This window comes from Vipera berus (assembly GCF_964194415.1).
Source record: "Vipera berus genome assembly, chromosome: 5".
NCBI lineage: Eukaryota > Metazoa > Chordata > Lepidosauria > Squamata > Viperidae > Vipera > Vipera berus.
The window spans coordinates 104,613,330-104,633,298 of NC_138207.1; the positions used below are offsets into that span (position 1 = coordinate 104,613,330).

A 19,969-nucleotide genomic window follows, 5' to 3' on the forward strand; every position below is an offset into this window, starting at 1 on the left:
CCCAGATTAGTATTAGATCAACAGTCCAATAAACAATACCCCAATCAAGAAACTGCCAAAGAAGCCAACAGTAAACAGCCCAACCAAAGACTCTCTAAGACCACCTCACCAACACTGACAGCGCAAGCCGTCAGAATATAAACTGTCAGCAAAGTGCACTCCTTACTAGCACTGATGATGTTACCTAGTTTGGGTCATGAAAGGTCTGCAAGAAAACAAGCAAGCTCAGAGAGCACCAAGGATGTAAACCTTCTCCTCCTCCTCCTCCTCCTCCTCCTCCTCTCCATAACCCCCACTCTCTTCTAGTACTAATGATGTTACCTAGTTTGGGCAATGAAACATATACAAGAAAACAACCAAGGTTAGGGAGCACCAAGGATGACCTCCACCACCTCCTCCTCCTCCTGCTCCTCCACAAACCACTCTCTCTTATAATCACTGATGATGTTACCTAGTTGGGTAATGAAACATCTACAAGAAAACAACCCAGCTCAGAGAGCACCAAGGACCCACAGTCCTTTCCTCCTCCTCCTCCTCCTCCTCCTCCTCCTCCTCCTCCTCCTCCTCCTCCTCCTCCTCCTCCTCCTCCTCCTCTTCTTCTTCTTCTTCTTCTTCCTCCTCCTCCTCCTCTCCATAACCCCCACTCTCTTCTAGTACTAATGATGTTACATATTTTTCCTCCTCCTCCTCCTCCTCCTCTTCTTCTTCTTCTTCTCCTCCTCCTCCTCCTGTATCGGTTGTGACTGCAGTGGTCGTAACTGTGAGGACGGGTCATAAGTCAGTTCTTCAGCATGACTGTAACAGTTAATTTTTTCCCTAAACTGATGGCATGAGTCTATGTAAGAAAGTAATTCATTTTTTTTTTGGTTAGCTAACTAAAGTACATCTTTCTTAGGTTTGGCAAAATTTTAAAAAATGGGACATAGCACTGGCTGAATAATTAATAGCAAACAGTAGTGAAGAAACCTCTTGTTGAAGATGACTTAATTCGCATATTATCATATTAATACAGTAATTCTTTGTATGTGCCCATGCAAAAGGATTTTGGATTCAAAAAGCATATGGATGTTTAAAATGGCAAATTGTCCTTAAGATTATAAGCAGGGCTTTTTTTCCTCATAGAACGCTCAGAACGGAGTTCCGGCACCTTTTTTGGATGGAACCTTGTAGGGTAGGCAAGGTGGGTTGTATGACATGTGTGAGTTCCGGCACCTTTTTCTTTTACAAAAAAAGCACTGATTATAAGTATTCTTTTTATTCTCCCAAATTGTCTGTTTTTCTTTAGCTCTTGTGCTGTTTTGTTTTTTGTTCATTATTGTGCTTTTTAATTTGTTTGGTGTTGCACTCTTTAAATAAAAACAGAATGGGGGGCGGAAAAAACCACGGGTACATTTTAAAATACAAAATATGCAAATTGGGAGATAAGGATCCAGAGAGACGACAAAACCAAAATAGAAATCAATAATCATGCCGAGAATTAGCTGAAGCAGAAATAGCAAATCATGGCATGATTTGCATTTATGATGAATTGCACTTAAGCTGTATATTGTACATATCCCCAGTTTTAATCAATCAGTGTTTGTTATACAGGAAGAATGCTGTGTAGCTTCTCACCCTAATTATAGGTAATTTATTTATTTTTTTCTGCAGCTCTTTTTCGGCTTCCTCTTTCTTTCCGTCTGTGCTTTGAAAATTAGGGAGTGCCCAGTGTAAAAAAAAATAATGAAATATATACTGAGATAACGAAATATACACTAACTGTTTATTTTAATACCCTCTGGAGACTTTGGAAGACTCCTTGTGTTCCTTAGAAACTGGTTCAAGCGTGTGTGTGTTTTTTCCCCCCCAGTGGAACCTTCCTCTCATTAAATGTCATTGGGTCTTGATCCCCCCCCCCTCAAAATGCTGTATCGCATCTCATGCTGTCATTTCTACCTTGTTGCCTAGCAATTATCGGAAGCCGGCAAAACCAGAAATTAAAACCGAAAGGGCTGGCTGAGGAAAGAAAAAAATAAAATAAAACAAATGCATCTGGTTTCCGAGGTCTCACTTGAAGGAGAGGCTTAAATCTATTCTTATTGGGAATCAAAATGTCAAGGATAGTTCAGCATGTTTTTCTCCATTCTGTCATTAATCGAGGGGGTGGGGTGGGTGGGGGTGGGGGGTGGGGAGCTATCTTGATTAATCTGGAGGCAGATCTAAGATATACGAAGAGACCTAAGGGCTACATCACAAACCTTGAGGTCACCTACAGGCCTGAACTCAATAGCCTTAGGTGCCTGCATAGAAAATGCAAGACTAAGTAATCTTTGTGCCTCCATCTTTCTTTTCCTTCCTTCCTTCCTTCCTTCCTTCTTTCCTCCCTCCCTCCCTCCTTCCCTTCCTTCCTCTTTCCTTCCACCCTCTCCCTTCTTCACTCTTTCTTCCCTTCCTTCCTTCCTTTCCTTCCTTCCTTCCTCTCTCACTCACTCACTCACTCCCCCTTCTTCCTTTCCTTTCCTTTCCTTTCCTCCTTTTTCCCTTCGTCTCCCCTTCCTTCCTTCCTTCCTTCTATGCCATCCATCTTACCATTGCTGAGCAACAACATAAAAAACCACTACAAGTATTAAAACCTTCAAACCTTAAAAATAACGGCATTTAAAATTAACAAAAACTGGGTAAAAGTTGGAACCAATAGATAAATCAGGGGGAAGATTCCCTGGGTGAAGATCATCCCGTTTCTGCTCATCTTGAGAACTTCCCATAAGCTTCTAATCAGACTGTACCCCAATGTGTCATAAGAGAATCTTTAAGGCACTCGGCATTCAAAGCAAAGTGAAGATGGAAGTGCATATTTTGTCATTTCTTCCTGTTGATGTTAAGGCATCAATTGTTTGTGCTCTTTCCACCAGCTGGACATCTGCAGCCATCAATCAGTAACAATGCTTATTGACTGGAGACTAACAAATGTTCAAAAATTATCCTAGATTACTCGTTTGTCTTCATTGTTCTACCCTTGCAGGGTATGTGATATTTCAGACATTTTGGGATGCTTCTAACTGCTTCGTGCATTTCCACAAGTTGTGCTTTTGTATTGTTCTCCTGTGAAAAGCTTAAGGATATACTGTTCTTGTTGTTCTTGGATGCACACAGATAAGGTGAGTGTAATTACCTATTGCACCCGCTTTATGTATTAATGTACCTACTTGGTTGGTAATATAATCAAATCAGTCCTTCTGTGTTAAGTGACTTGGTGTAAATGCAGTGCCCAAATTTTTGTTCCAATGTCTTCTCTTGGATGCAAAATGTTTATTGCCATTGTAGAACGACGACTGCTCCATTACTCGACCACTGCCAAAAGACGTAGAACATAGAACAATAGAGTTGGAAGTGACCTTGGAGGTCTTCTAGTCCAACCCTTTCATTGAGCAGGAGACCCAATACCATTTCAGACAAATGGTTGTCCAGTCTTTTTTTTCTGAAAGCCTCCAGTGAAGGAGCACCCACAACTTCTGAAGGCAAGCCGCTCCACTGGTTGATTACTCTCACTGTTAGGCACTTTTTCCTTAGTTCTAGGTTGCTTCTCTCCTTGGTTAGTTTCCATCCATTGTTTCTTGTTTTTCCCCCCCTTATGCTGCTTTGGAAAATAGCTTGACCCCCTCGTCTTTGTAGGAGCCTCTCAAATATTGGAACACGGCTATCACATCACCCCTAGTCCTTCTTTTCATTCGACTAGATATACCCAATCCCTGTAACCGTTTGCTTATTAATCCATTTGCTTACAACATTTGCTTATAATCCTCTCATCTTACTACAATGAAGAGTCTGTTACATCTGACCCATGTAAGTTTCAGTAGCAATAACTACCCAGAGACCAACACGGACGGTTTTGAACTAGGAGTGGATTCTCTGAAAATGCAGACTTTCAGTCAGTGGTGAAAGAAATCTTTAGCTCCCCGTTCCTGGCAAGTTTGAAACAGCATTGTCTGCACCAGAGAAAATGGCAAACTGGATGGCCTCCTATTGCTTTTTGATTATATTCACAATTGTCAATAGGGAGTCGGGATCAATATTGCATATTTTCAAGTCCTTCTGTTCTTCCTCACAGAGGACATCAAACAGGAAGGAGAGGATTGAGCCTCCAGGAGAGCGTTGACGTCTCTTGGAATGGATGCTTTTTAAGTTGGTTTGTCTGATCCAGACAATTACAGGAAAGCCAGCATGTTTTTGTAGACATATATCTTCCAGCTTCAATATGTATTTTTCAGGGGCAGCTGGATATTTTGAAGCCTTTGCTCGCCGCCACCAGAAATAGGCACTCTCCTCCCCGTTTGGATCAAATCTGATCTTCTGCCTGTTGATGTTCATTCCTATATTCCTAGATTATTCTCATGAGCGTATGATGCACTGTTGTTATTTATTGGTAGTGCTTTCAACGTCACCACCAATTATGTACATTTTAATTTTAATTTAATTTAATTTAATGACATTTATATACCGCCCTTCTCCCTGAGGACTCAGGGCGGTTCACAGGGCAGAATAAAATACCAAATACAAACATTAAAAAAAGATTAAACAGTTGCCCTAGTTAAAACAATAGAAATACAATTCTAAAAACCCCAAGATAAAATTAAGAAACCAAGAATAAAACAACCCCACCGATCCCCCTCAGGCTAGGCCAGCTTGTACAAACAAAAACGTCTTGAGATCACGACGAAAGGAGCGAAGATCGGGCGCCATCCGGAGCTCTACCGGTAGCTGATTCCACAGCTCCGGAGCGCCCACAGAGAAGGATCTCCCCCTGGGGGCCACCAATCGACATTCTCTGATCGGTGGCACCCTGAGGAGGCCCTCTCTGTGGGAACGCACAGGGCGCAGGGAGCTTGATGCCGGCACCAGATGTTCCCTAAGGTACTCCGGCCCCATGCCATGGAGGGCTTTAAACACCGTTACCAGTACCTTGAATCTCACCCGGAAGACAACTGGCAACCAATGCAGCTCACGGAGCAGAGGTGTAACGTGGGAGTATCGGGAGACTCCCAACACAACTCTCGCGGCTGCATTCTGTACCAGTTGGAGCTTCCGGGTGGTCCTCAAGGGCAGCCCCATGTAGAGAGCGTTGCAGTAGTCCAGACGAGAGGACACGAGCGCATGAGTGACCGTGCACAAATCATCCCGGCTAAGATAGGGCCGCAACTGGCGCACCAGGCGAACCTGGGCGAAGGCCCCCCTAGTCACAGCTCCTATATGGTCTTCCAAGGTGAGCCGTGAATCTAGGAGGACTCCCAAGTTGCGAGCCCTATCTACGGGGGGTAATAGTTCACCCCCCATAGCCAGAGGTGGAATGTCCGAATAGACCCGGGATGAAGGTATGCAAAGCCACTCAGTCTTGTCGGGGTTGAGTTGAAGTCTGTTCCTCCCCATCCAGACCCGAACCGCCTCCAGGCAACGGGACATCACGTTGAGGGCATCACTGGGGTGGTTTGGGGTCGAAAAGAAAAGTTGGGTATCATCGGCGTACTGATGATACCCAACTCCAAAGCCACGAATGATCTCACCCAGCGGTTTCATGTAGATGTTGAACAGGAGAGGCGAGAGGACCGACCCCTGAGGAACTCCACAAATGAGAGACCTCGAGGTCGACCTCTGCCCCCCTGCCAACACCGACTGCGAACGTCCCTGGAGATAGGAGGAGAACCACTGTAAAACTGTGCCTCCCACTCCCAGTCCCCTGAGACGCCGCAGCAAGATACCATGGTCGATGGTATCGAAAGCCGCCGAGAGGTCTAATAGGACTAGAACAGAGGAATGCCCCCTGTCCCGAGCCCTCCAGAGATCATTCACCAGCGCGACCAATGCCGTCTCCGTGCTGTGCCCGGGCCTGAAACCCGATTGGTACGGGTCTAGATAATCCGCTTCATCCAGGACCAGAGGGAGCTGATGCGCCACCACACTCTCAACAACCTTCGCAAGAAAGCGAAGGTTGGAGACAGGACGAAAGTTGTTCAATACATGCCTGATGCCACCCAGACAAACATGGAATAATATGCTACCCAAAGCCATTTAACATGAAATTGGAACTAAAACCATACTGAACCATCATTGGAAGTACATGCCATTTTAGGAATAATGAATGAAAGAATGAATGGTTTCAGCCACATTTCATGATTTGCCATCATGCCAAATGATGCCTTTAAAGAAATGATCGATCATCCTGGGCCTGGGCAACAAAAAATTAGCTACCGGTTCTGCCAAACTGGTGCAAACTGGCTGAACCCCACCACTGCACTGCCTAGTATGCCTCATGGATCTCTTGAAAGAAGAGGGATGAATGAAATCCTCTTAGTTTTGCTATTGGGCTACTCTGTGCCAAATCCTGCAACCGTTCTTCATATGTTTTAGTCTTCAGGCCTTTAATCGTCTTAGTTGCTCTTCTTTGCACTATTTTTCCAGAATCTCAACATCTTTTTTGCAATGTGGATACAGGAAGATACTTCTTCCAGTATCACACCTAGCTGCATTGGCTGCCGGTTGCCCTCCGGGTGAGATTCAAGGTGTTGGTAATGACTTACAAAGCCCTACATGGCATGGGTCCGGATTACCTACGGCAACACCTGCGGCCGGCGTCAACTTCCCTCCGTCCAGTGCGCTCCCACAGAGAGGGCCTCCTCAGGGTGCCCCCGATCAAAGAATGTCGACTGGTGGCCCCCAGGGGGAGGGCGTTCTCTGTGGGTGCGCCAGACCTGTGGAACCGCTTGCCGGTTGAGCTCCGGATGGCCCCCGACCTTTGCTCCTTCCGGCGGGATCTAAAAACGTACTTATTTGAGCAATCCGGCCTGGTTTGATGGGTTTGGGGGTTGGGGTTTTAACATGTTTTTTTAATTATTGTATATATCGGGCATAATATTTAATTGTTTTTTAACTTTTGTATTTTGTCTTTTAGTATTTATTGCCCTGTACACCGCCCTGAGTCCTTCGGGAGAAGGGCGGTATAAAAATTTAATAAATATAAATATATAAATATAATTCTGTTCGGTTTCGTCCAGACAAAGTGAAGCAGGTTAAAACCAGTTGATGTGGATCGCTAATGGTCAGGCCAGGAGATATTGCACTCAACTTTTTAGACAAATTTCCAAAGCACCTGAAGGCAGGACAAGAAACCATGGGTGGAAACTCGTCAAGGAGAGAAGCAACCTGGAAATAAAGAGAAATTTCCTGACAGTTAGAACAATTAATCAGTGGAACAGAAGCTGCCTTCAGAAGTTTTGGGAGCTTCATCACTGGAGGCTTTCAAGAAGAGACTGGACTGCCATCTGTCAGAAATGGCATAGGGTCTCCTGCTAGGGCAGGGGGTTGGACTAGATGACCTACAAGGTCCCTTCCAAATCCTATTCTATTCTACTCTACTCTACTCTACTCTACTCTACTCTACTCTACTCTACTCTATTCTATCCAGATGGTCAAGGATTTCAGAATGACTCTAGAACTTCTTTGTCTCTGTGTTCAAACTAGTAGCGATGCAATGCAATCTGGATGCTTCCAGTAAGTAACAAAAGGGCCTGTGTGTGTTTGGCTTGATGCGTCCTGTTCTTTGAAACAGAGAGGTGGTAGAACATACAGACTATTGATTTGAGAATCGGTGAGGAAGTTCTAGTCTGGAGGTCACATTGATATATTTTCTTGGTTTTCTTTTCTCTTTCTTTTATTATCCTATTACTGTATTTTTGCTTTTTTTAAGTTCTTTTTTATTCCTCTGGTGTTTTTTTTTACTGTCATAAGTTGCCTAGAGTAGCCCCATGACTAGATAGGCAGCAAATCAATTTAATTAAGATAATAATAATTGGATGCTTCTCAGTTTTGACTCATTCGTTTTCCCACCTATATTTTTTTTAATCTGCTCCTTGCCTCACAATACATTGGTTACCCAATACTTAAGATATGAGGGGCTCTATTCTCCTCCTCCTCCTCCTCCTCCTCCTCCTCCTCCTCCTCCTTCTTTTTCTCCTCCTCCTCCTCCTCTTCTTCTTCTTCTTCTTCTTCTTCTTCTCCTCTTCCTCCTCCTCCTCCCCTCCTCTTCCTCCTCCTCCTCCTCCTCCTCTTCTTCTTCTTCTTCTTCTTCTTCTCCTCTTCCTCCTCCTCCTCCCCTCCTCTTCCTCCTCCTCCTCCTCCTCCCTCCTCCCTTCTCCCTTCCCCCTTTTCCCCTTTTCCCCTTTCCCCTGCATCCATATTCCTCAATATGCTCCTGAAAACTACACTCTTTATATAAATAAACTCTTTAGTGAAAGGCAGGGGAAAGCTTTCCCTCAAAACATGTTTCATTCTTTCCTTCCCCTTCCTTTCTTCGGTGGAAACTAAATGAATGGAATATGAGGACTGTTATCCGGGCGCCTAAATGATTGCTTTTGAAAAAGGCATTTAGCTGAGAAAGATGGAGCCAGATAACAGAGCCAGGCTTTAAACGCACACAATAGGGGTAACAAAGGAAGTGTGATCAGCTTGTCAACAGAAGCTGATTCAGATACATTCGGGCAATAGAAACAGATAAAAAGCAATTTCCCGGTAAATGAAATCTCATAAAATATTTGGTTTAAAATGCCCCCTAGTGGTTCCACTCATTTCTTGGCCTCTTGTTACAAATTGCTTCCAGACTACTGGCAAGAAAACGCTTCGTTGTCTCATATTCAGTGGGAAGGAGATTTTATCTTTTTTAACTGCAACATTAGTGATTTGACTTCTCCTCCTCCTCCCCATTATTCAGCAAAGAATGCCAAACTAGATTTCTTTGCAAAAACCAAGGATTGCTGATTGTCATGCATTGTTCTTTTTTAAAGGAATATTTTGCCCACATTTCAACCACAGGATGTGGGGGGGAAGATATATGAATTTTACTAATTGATACTATCACAGAGTAACTGGATTCTCCTCTTAGGAAACTCCTCACACACAGACACACATCCTCTCCCTCAAAGAAGCCATTAGGGTCTGCCTTCCGAGAACTGGGCTATAACCACCAACATTTGGGTGACCACAACGTGACTCCGCTCCAGTTTCAGAATACTAACAGAATAACAAAGTTGGAAGGGACCTTGGAGGTCTTCTAGTCCAGCCCTGTACCATTCCAGACTAGTGGCTGTCCAGTCTCTTCTCAAAAGCCCCCAGCGATGGAGCACCTACACAACTTCTAGGGGCAAGCAGTTCCACTGGTTAATGGTTCTCACTGTCAGGAAGTTTCTCCTTAATTCCAGGTTAGTTTCCATCCCTTGCTTCCTGCCCTACCTTCAGTCGCTTTGGAGAATAGCTTGATCCCCTCTTCTTTGGGGCAGCTGCTCAAATATCGGAACATTGCTAACATGCCCCCTCTAGTCCTTCTTCTGGTGGTCATTCATACATTTGAGGTCAAGACACAGTGACTCTACCCTCAGGGTTACACCGAGACTGAAAACATGCTGGAAAAGTCTCACCAAAAAAAAAGGGCCTTGCTTGTTTCAGATTTGCCGGCAAAAGGCAGACTGAAACCACACCTCTGTGCGTTTCCTCCCCTCTCTCTATCTTTTCTCGCTGTTGTAGAAATAGAGGAAAGGAAGTGAGAGTCTTCGCAGACCCATCACAGGCCATGTGCAGGACTGACAGACGAGAGAAAAGGGGGTGCGCAAGTGCAGCTGTGTGCACGTGTGTGTGTGTGTGTGTGTGTGTGTGTGTGTGTGTGTGTGTGTTTTGCAGGGCAGAGAGAGTGAAGTTCCAGGTTTTTAGGTTCTGTGAATCACGGGGTTACAACCACTGTGCTGTGATCTCGTGATCTTATGTTTACCTGCAGTAAACAACGATTTTTACAGTGATTTACAGTGGGGACAGTTAATCAGTGGAATGACTTGCCTCCAGAAGTTGTGGGTGCTCAAACACCGGGCATTTTAAAAGAAGAGATTGGACAACAATGAGAAGCGAAACGTCTTCAAAGAAAAACAAGAAAGTCCAGTTGTCTCGTGAAAAAGCAGATTGGACACCTGTTTGTCTGGAATGATATAGGGTCTCTTGCTTGAGCAGGGGGCTAGACTACAGGACCTCCAAGGTCCCTTTCAACTCTGTTATTCTGTTAAACAGATAGACTAATAAATCTAAAGAGAACTCAGATGGTAATGAAGTGATTTTGTGGCCCTCCAATGAAATTTTAGCCCTTTTTAATTAAGAGTAATATATGCTTGTGAGCATAAGAGTGTTTGTGCCTGTTTATATTTACATTTATATAGTTATATTTAACTCTCCCTGTGTGTGTGTGTGTGTGTGTGTGTGTGTGTGTGTGTGTGTGTGTGTGTGCAAATGCTGCCAGCAGCCTAATGTTCTCATATCCAAAGTAAATCAGGTCAAATCATATTTGATTGAATGCTGTTTCTGAATTTGCTGCACTCTTCTAAATTGTTTTATTTGTGGTACATTTTTAAATGCTGCATTTAAGCTTATTCATTAACTCCAGCCACCTATCACAGTGCTCAATTAATCATCTGCTTCAACAGCCTAATCAAAGTAATTAATTGCTATCAAAACTGGGCTCAATCAGTGGCTTATTCCGATGCCACTTAAAAGCATCCCAAATAAATAAAATTACATTGAGCTGTTCCATTTTCATTACAAATATATTGATGGTCCATGTTTCAGATGGGTTAATTTTTCTCATGAAACCAAGCGCAATATTAATCCCTCGGAGTGTAAAAAGAATGCAGAACTCATTTTATCCTAGTGTGCTTTTGTAAAATTCCTTTACATTCTCACCCATTCCCCCCCCCCCCCGCTACATCGTTTTCATTCCGCCCCTCCTTGCTCCTGCCTCAGTACGGACAGAAGATAAATTAATCTCTTCCTTCCTTGCCTCCTGAGAACCTGAATTCCAGATAAGAACATGAGAATGGATCCATGCACCAGGATGACCAACCCAAAGTCACGGGAAGGACATTAAAAACCCATTCTCCCCCATGGATCTGTCTGCTCTCCTGTCTCACTGAATACCATAAATTAATTATTACTTGGCTACAAGAAATTAAAAGACGCTTGCTCCTCGGGAGGAAAGCCATGGCAAATCTAGACAGCACACTAAAAAGCAGAGACATCACCCTGCCAACAAAAGTGCGTATAGTCAAGGCTATGGTCTTCCCAGTTGCAATGTATGGCAGTGAAAGCTGGACCATAAGAAAGGCTGAGCGCCAAAGAATGGAGGCCTTTGAACTATGGTGCTGGAGAAGACTCCTGCGAGTCCCTTGGACTGCAAGGCGATCCAACCGGTCAGTCCTAGAGGAGATCAACCCCGACTGCTCTTTAGAAGGCCAGATCCTGAAGCTGAAACTCAAATGCTTTGGCCACCTAATGAGAAGGAAGGACTCACTGGAGAAGAGCCTAATGCTGGGAAAGATTGAGGGCAAGAGAAGAAGGGGACGACAGAGAATGAGGTGGCTGGATGGAGTCACTGAAGCAGTAGGTGTGAGCTTAAATGGACTCCAGAAGATGGTAGAGGACAGGAGGGTCTGGAGGAATGTTGTCCATAGGGTCGTGATGGGTCGGAGATGACTTCGCAACTAACAACAACAACAACAACAACAACTATTATTATTACTACGAACCTTTTGACTGCTAATAGATTATTCTGGCACTATGCACTTTCTTACAATTTCTATAAGCCTATGGGTCAACCTGTTCCCCAAAGCAACAGAAGGCAGGACGAGAAGCAATGGATGAAAACTAATCAAGGAGAGAAGCAACCTGGAACTAAGGAAAAACTTCCTAACAGTGGGAACAATTAACCAGTGGAACTGCTTGCCTTCAGAAGTTGTGGGTGATCCATCACTGGAAGTTTTTAAGAAGAGATTGGACAAACATGCTTGACCAGGGGGTTGGACTAGAAGACCTCCAAGGTCCCTTCCAGCTCTGTTCTGTTATTCTCTTTCCCCCACCCAAATTAAAGTGCCAAATCCTTTGAGGATTATGAAGACATCCTTTTTTATTATTATTTCAGTTTCTCATTATCATTTTTAAGGTGCATGGAGATCTATGCACAGATACTAAACCGTTTGAAATGTGATCTTGTTTTCAAGTATTGAGAGCTAGCAGAATAACAGGTTTTATCCCTTTCTGGGTCAGTTATAATCTGTAGCAGATCTGCAAATAAACTGCAGTGTTTTCTTTGCACATGGTGGAGACAGAGGCAAGATTATGAGTCATGTAAACAAATAATAAAGGCTGGAAACAAACAGACAAATTGATGTACCTTGAAAGGACTACGTGTGATAGACCCTTTCATTTCAATCAACATGGCAAGGTACATTAAAGAAATATTTGCTTCCATTTAGGTCCCCCAAGAAAGAAAGAAAGAAAGAAAGAAAGAAAGAAAGAAAGAAAGAAAGAAAGAAAGAAAGAAAGAAAGAAAGAAAGAAAGAAAGAAAGAAAGAAAGAAAGAAAGAAAGAAAGAAAGAAAGAAAGAAAGAAAGAAAGAAAGAAAGAAAGAAAGAAAGAAGGGAGGGAGGGAGGGAGGGAGGGAGGGAGGGAGGGAGGGAGGGAGGGAGGGAGGGAGGAAGAAAGAAAGAAGGGAGGGAGGGAGGGAGGGAGGGAGGGAGGGAGGGAGGGAGGGAGGGAAGGAGATCCAGATTGTATGGAAGAACTGTCATAGTATTTAAGAGAACATGGATATAGTTTCCCATCAGGCTTCTGGCTGAACATGCAGAAATAGGGAAGAATAGAAGACATCTGAATTTATCCACATATTCCATCAAACTGATTAAACAGATCTTTAATCTCAGAGTTTGACCCAAAAAGATTCATATCATTAATCTCTGTTTCAAGAGTCTCTTGAACCACACGAAGGAAGGAAGGAAGGAAGGAAGGAAGGAAGGAAGGAAGGAAGGAAGGAAGGAAGGAAGGAAGGAAGGAAGGAAGGAAGGATGGATCCAGAAACCAATATGCTTTTCTAAAAGATGGAGCCATTTTTGAGTTCTCTTCCTCTTCCCCATCCTTATTCTGGAAAGACCTTGAAAGGGATTTATTGGAAAGGTATGAAATCAAGGTATTAAATAAACGCATAGGAATTTATTTCATTCATATGAATGAGAGCTTAAGCACTAGGACATTAAAACTGGCAGAGAATCCTTCCTTCTGGTTGTTTGTTTGGTTTGGGATTTTTTTTGTAATATTTGCTAAAGGATTTATAGCTTTCCTGGGACTGCATCCTATTTATTCATGAAACAGTGTTTAAAACGTGCACTTTTGTTCTTATAACGTCCTAAAACAGCACTGATAAAACGTGATTGGTGGTCCATCTGCAAATTCACAAGCTGTGTTTCTCATGGGACACTTACAGAGATTAGATCATTTAAAGAGAACATGACTAATCAATCAGAATAGAGCTGGAAGGGACCTTGGAGATCTTCTAGTCCAACCCCCTGCACAAGCGGGAGACCCCATACCATCTCAGACAAGTGGCTGTCCGGTCTCTTCTTAAAAACCTCCAGTGATGGAGCACCCACGATTTCTGAAGGCAACCTCTGTTCCACTGGTAGATTGTCCTCGCTGTGAGGAAGTTCCTTAATTCCAGATTGCTTCTCTCCTTCATTAGTTTCCATCCATTGTTTCTTGTCTTGCTTTCCGGTGCTTTGGAAAATAAGTTGACAGCCTCCTCCTTGTGGTAGCCTCTGAAAGACTGGAATACTGCTAGTCCAGTGGTAGGGTTCAAATATGTGAACTAGTTCTCTGTGTGGATGCCACTTCTGGAAGTCCATCCTGGGCCTGGGCAACAAAAAATTAGCTACCAGTTCTGCCAAACTGGTGCAAACTGGCTGAACCCCGCCACTGCCCTGGTCCTTCTTTTCTGTAGACTGGCCATACCAAAATCCTACAACGGTTCTTCATATGTATTAGTCGTCAGGCCTTTAATCATCTGAGTTGCTCTTCTTTTTCACTATTAATTTATGGAGCAATATAAACAAATAGAGACACCTTTCACCCAAGCTTGCAACAACAGAGACGCAATCATGCTGCTTCCTTGGCAATAATACAAAGCAATATTTGTAATTGCCTAATTTGCATATACAGTATAAATATATATTTTTTAAAAAAATATCTCAGTCTTTCTCTAGCCCTGTTATTGCATCCAACTATGAGCCAGGTGCAACCTAATAAATACACTTTCTCCTCAACCCTCAGGATTTGCTAAGTATTCGAATAATTTATAATTATAGCTTTCGGAGGAACTAAGAATGGAATAGATGGAAAGCAAAAACTTAGCCTAGCTGAAAATAACTCCCGGCTTCTTTATTTTTAGAAGGGCCCATGTCAACTTTGTTCCTTTGCTAATCTTCTTCAGATGCCGAAGATACAGAGTCCTTTCATAGTTGAATCCTTTGGCTTCAGAAGTAAATAGATTGCCTTCAGATAGTCATCTACCTCCACACCTATTTCTGAAGGAAGAACACCTAATCTTAATTGCCTGTCACTAAAATTAAGGAGGGGCAGGTACGTTGCCAAGGTCCCCATCAGCCAGAATGGCAGGGCATTTTAGGGTAATGCCACATTTCGAGGAAGATAAAGCTACTTACTGATGCAGTGTAAAAAAAAAAACCTGGGGGAAGGAGAGAGGAAAAGAATAAAATCAAATATTTTTGAAAGAACAACAGGACTTGTTTTTTGGGGGGTTGTTTTTTCCCCCTCTACTATAGAAAGCTTAAGAAAGGAACCATTTTTTTTTCTAAAGTCATACAGTCAAAGGAACAACAAAGAGGCTTTGTTCCTTGCTCAACAAATGTGTTAGCTACTGGTTCTTAGCAAACTACTATTCTTCTTCTAATCGAAAAGGACGGAGGAACAGGGATCACCGTAGATATAAAATATTGTGAAATTAGGGAAGGAGGGAAGGAAGGAAGGAAGGAAGGAAGGAAGGAAGGAAGGAAGGAAGGAAGGAAGGAAGGAAGGAAGGAAGGAAGGAAGGAAGGAAGATGTATGAGGCTCCCTGACAGCGTCCTACAGGGCAACTCAGTAAAGAAGCTGGTAGGAAGTCTGAAGTCACTTCCAACCCCACAGCCTCTGCGGTCATTCTGTCTCTCACTTGAGGTAAGGACATATTTCTGAAAAGATGACCCAGTAGATCATGGGTTGTCTAGTTGATAAATAAAAGTAGAAGATTGGGAAAGATGGGAAATTGCATAAAGGAGGGTAAAGTCTGGGGCATTTCCTCTAGGCATGAGCAAGGAACATCACCAAGAAGTCTTGATAGGTCACCTTCAGAAAGATTTCCCAGAATATTCAGCCAGTCCTCCTCTCTCAGCTTCTGCCACAGGGTTGTTTTCTAGGGCGGAAATTGAACCGGGGGTGGGGGTGGTTGTACCTCTTTCTAGGCCAAAGGAAAGACAATGTGTCACACTAACAAATAAAAATTTGTCCTGCTATATTTGTCCTCATAAAAACCAGCTACCAACCATAGAAACAGGAAGCCTGAGGAATGGTGAAGCAACCTTAGCAGTCCCCTTTCAATGGTATTTTTTGTGCACATCCCAAAGATGCATTTCCGAAGGTCAACTGAACTTTCTTGGTTTTTTTTTCCCCCATGACAATGTTTCACTTTTCATCCAGAGAACAGAGCTGGAAGGAACCTTGGAGGTCTTCTAGTCCAGCCTCCTGCTCGAGCAGGAGAACCTGTACCCTTTCAGACAAGTGACTGTCTAGTCCAGGGGTAGGCAACCTTGGCTCTTTTATGACTCGTGGACTTCAACTCCCAGAATTCCTGAGCCAGCATGGTTCAGCTTGGAAACTCTCCCTTTCCCCTCAGCATGGCTGGCTCAGGAATTCTGGGAGGTGAAGTCCACGAGTGAAAAAGAGCCAAGGTTGCCTACCCCTGGTCTAGTCGCTTCTTAAAAACCTCCAGTGATGGAGCACCCATGATTTCTGGAGACAAGCTGTTCCACTGGTTAATTGTCCTCATTGTTAGGAACTTTCTCCTTAAGTGAAGGTTGCTTCTCTCCTTGACCAGTTTCCAACCGTTGTTTCTTGTCCTGCCCTCCGGTGCTTTGGAGAATAATTAGACCCCTTCTTCTTTGTGGCACTCCCTCAAATACTGGAATACTGCTATCATGTTGCCCCTCTTTCTTCTTTTCTTTGGACTAGCCAAACCCAAGTCCTGCAGCCATTCTTCATAGCCAAGAAGCTTCTTCTTCATAGAACTTTGAAGCAAAATGTTTTCAAGGAAAAGAAACCAAGAAATTCCAGTTGACTTTGGAAAAAGCACCTTTGGGACAACCATGACCTGGAGGACTGAGAATCTCCATGACATACCAAAGGAGTCGTTCTAATATATCACTAAGAAATTTCAGTTACTGGTAACCCACCACAAAGCAAGATATCCACCGAAAAACAAAAAAAAGACAGTAGAACTTCCATATTACAAAAAAAAAAAACCTCTTTACTATCCTTGTATTCCCTCAATCACCAAGAGATGAATGGGAGAACAAAAAGATAGGAGCTGAGATGGAAAAAACAAACAAACCTTAATATGAAACAAGCTATACAGATGGGACGCAGTGGCTCAGTGGGCTAGGACGCTGAGCTTTGTCGATCAGAAGGTCAGCAGTTTGTCGGGTCGAATCCCGAGTGCCGCGTAACAGAGTGAGTGCCTGTTACTCGTCCCAGCTTCTGCCAACCTAGCAGTTCGAAAGCAGATAAAAATGCAAGTAGAAAAATAGGGACCACTCCGGTGGGAAGGTAACAGCTTTCCGTGCGCCTTTGGCGTCTAGTCATGCCGGCCACATGACCACGGAGACGTCCTCGGACGAGCGCTGGCTCTTCGGCTTTGAAACGGAGATGAGCACCGGCCCCTAGAGTTGGAAACGACTAGCACGCGTGTGCGGGGGGACCTTTACCTTTACCTTTTTATACAGATCTGTAGGCACTGATTCTCCAAAACATCTAGGGAAATTTGGGATTTTGAAAGAATGTTTTTCACCCAAGTGCTCAGAAAACAGGAATAATTAATCCTTAGTGAACAAAAACTAAAGTGGCCTAAGTTATAAAATGTCTCTTGTCAATTCAGTTCAAATCCTTTTCATGATCAACAGATTATCCTGACATTTGTATAGCTTTAAAACTGAAAACTTCAAGTTTTGTCCCCCCCCCCCCGCTGTTACTTTAGCCTGTTTCCATCCTTTCTGAAGTGGCGCGTTGCATATGCTCAAAAGTTAATGTTATGTTCCTAAGAATTTTAAAAAGGGGGATCTTACCTCACCCCCAAAATATAGAAAGCTTTTGGCCAATAGAAGACCGATGTTCTTATTAGAAAGAGAAAGCTGAGGTAGCAAGGACTGTTATGAGTCTCAAAGAGGCATTTTTAAAAAGTTGTAGGCCACAGCCAAAGAGAATATTGGTAGCTAAGGGCTGAACTGTGGGGTCCTTAGGGCTTTCTGAGTTTAGTGGTCTCCTGGCAGATGTTTCATGACCCAACTAGGTATCATGATCTGTGCTAGAAAGGAGTCTAGTAGAATCAGTCCCTTTTAGCACCAAAGATGTTATCTAGTTGGGTAATGAAACGCAAGAAAACAACCAAGCTCAGAGAGCATCAAGGACCCCAAAGTTATAAGAAATTGGCCAGAGGTATTTGGAATGGGGAGAGAGGGATGCTTCCCCAAAATCAAGTTAATGGCTATAAAAAGAGGGTAGGTGTTGAGAATTCAATCCCATTGTTATTTGGATCTTTTTTAACCACTGCAGCCATCAATGAACCAGTGGAATAGCTGGCCTTCAGAAATGGTGAACACTACATCATTGGAGGTTTTTAAGAAAGGACTAGATAGCCACTTGTCTGAAATGGTATAGGTTCTCCCACTTGAGCGGGGGGCTGGACTATAAGACCTCCAAAGTCCCATTCTATTCTATTCTATTCTATTCTATTCTATTCTATTCTATTCTATTCTATTCTATTCTATTCTATTCTATTCTATTCTATTCTATTCTATTCTATTCTATTCTATTCTATGTTTCTACTCTACTCTATTCAACCCTATCCTACCCTGTTCTCTTCTGTCCTGTCCTGTCCTGTCCTGTCCTGTCCTGTCCTATCCTATCCTATCCTATCCTATCCTTCAAGATATTTGGAGATTGCCTAGCACAGTTGTCCCCAAATGTTTTGACACCAGGGACCAGACTTGGCGGGGGGAGGGATGGTTTCACACGTTACCCAGATCCTGTGCATGCACAGATGAAGCTTTGCTCATTTGCCCGGGCTGGTTCCACGGACCACTTCGAGTCCATGGACCAGAGTTTGGGAATCCATGACCTAGCATGTAGGTCATTTCTTTTAATGGGTTTATCCTAATCATTAGGTTCTGTCAGTATGTTTTTTGTTTCTCTATGGGCATAAATGCATGAACAGCAATGCCCAACTTACGTGTTTTGATTGGAAAGGATAGCACCCTCAGTCAGAAATAGAAAGAGGTGATCTGGGGATAAAGTGAAATTAGATTCTATGTGTATTTAGGAAAGAATAAATATGCCCCTTTCGAAGTAAACATACCCCTTGATCTGCACTTTTGTTCTCTGAGAGATTTCAAATGCATTTTCCAAGCCAGAACCATACCTTTATGTGTCTTTCTCTCACACAAACAGAGAAGCATACAAAAATGTTATAATATTAAGGAAGTATCTTATCTTACAGTTTAGAGAAAAATGTGGACAATATCTGTAAATGAACGTATAAGGATATGCATTAGTGAAAATGCGTTCTTTCTAAAAACAGCTGCAAATAGATATAGGAGATCTTACTCAAGGGATAAAGAACAAGAAACATCAAAACTGACAGATTCCAACTACCAAAAATCACCCTATGTAATTCTGCTGAGCGATATTCCATGGAACAAATATTATTTCCAAAACTGGCAAATCCACTTTACCATCTCAGCTTCCTTTATTCTGTCTCAATCTCTCTACCTGTCCGAGCGCCACCTAATCTGAGTTGTTGACCATTTATACAATGCCCTTTTTCAAGGTATCTCAGCTGAAGTGCTGGTGTTTTGCAAAATTCTGGATTTGTTTAGTGTAATCTTCAAGAGATCTTTCTGCAAAGTTATGAAGTATCAGGGTTCTATGTTTTTACTGCAAAGCATTGCAAAATCTTCCAGGGACATTGATTGGCAGGCACACACCCTCTATTCTCCAATATTTCCTCATATTTTGCCTCCCCTTTTTCACTGGAAAATTTCCAGTTTTTCTAAACCTTCAGGCAGAACAACCAGGCTGTTCTTAAATAAACAGCCATAATTACTTTGGGGAGGAGGAATAAAAAACAAGGGGTACCCCGTTGAACAATCAATTTGCACAGCCCTTCACGTTGCCCAATCCATGACTGATATAAAATAACTCTTGCCACTGGGAGGAAAATCATTCTGGGAGCCTCATCTAGAAGAGCAGAAACCACAGCGTAAGTGCAGAGGTACAGCTTGCTTGCCACATAGGATAACTCGTTAAGAAATGCATAGTTACTCAGAGGCATCTGGCTGGAGGTTCATCCTGAGCTCTAATGAAGGGGCTAGAAAGTATGCTTAGTGAATGCTTATAGTTTGTGGGAAAATAGTGATTTGTGCGGACATGTATCACATATCCTTAGATTGGGCTGGGATTGTATCTTTTGCTATGCATTTTCTGCGCGAACTGGAATGTGAATGTCAAATTCCAAGGGTCTAAAAACCACACTAACACTGTCTCTACGAATTGTATAGGTTTAAAGATGCGTCTGATTCTGCTGTCCAGTCTTCTTCTTTTGGGCATCCTTCTGGCCAACGGAGAATTGTCAGATTCTGACGGACAAAGTAATAATTTTAACCCTATGTTTGAGAATGGGGAAGGAGCTTAGCACATGTGCAGAAGTGGGAGCTTGTGGGTGCTATTCCTGTTATCTGAATTGCAGCCCAGGATGCAGAGAAGAGCAACAAAGATGATTAGGGGGCTGGAGGCTACAAGGTGTGAAGAACGGTTGTGG

The 19,969-nt window shown here is 43.1% G+C and overlaps 1 protein-coding gene across 5 annotated transcripts in view; it reads left to right on the forward strand.

Annotated features, from left to right (window-relative positions):
• The window catches only part of LOC308669192 (phospholipase A2 myotoxin inhibitor protein-like), a 237,409-nt gene that overhangs the window by 212,911 nt on the left and 4,529 nt on the right, over positions 1-19,969 (forward strand). Inside the window, exons 1-2 of one of the 5 annotated variants that reach the window (XM_081329777.1) lie at positions 12,843-13,008; positions 19,710-19,799. In XM_081329777.1, coding sequence (XP_081185903.1) covers positions 12,933-13,008; positions 19,710-19,799 — 166 coding nt within the window. In that variant the 5' untranslated portion in view covers positions 12,843-12,932. Of the gene's footprint in view, positions 1-12,842; positions 13,009-19,219; positions 19,424-19,447; positions 19,515-19,707; positions 19,800-19,969 lie in introns of those variants that run through there. The other 4 variants (XM_081329779.1, XM_081329780.1, XM_081329778.1 and 1 more) reach the window with 4 other exon arrangements.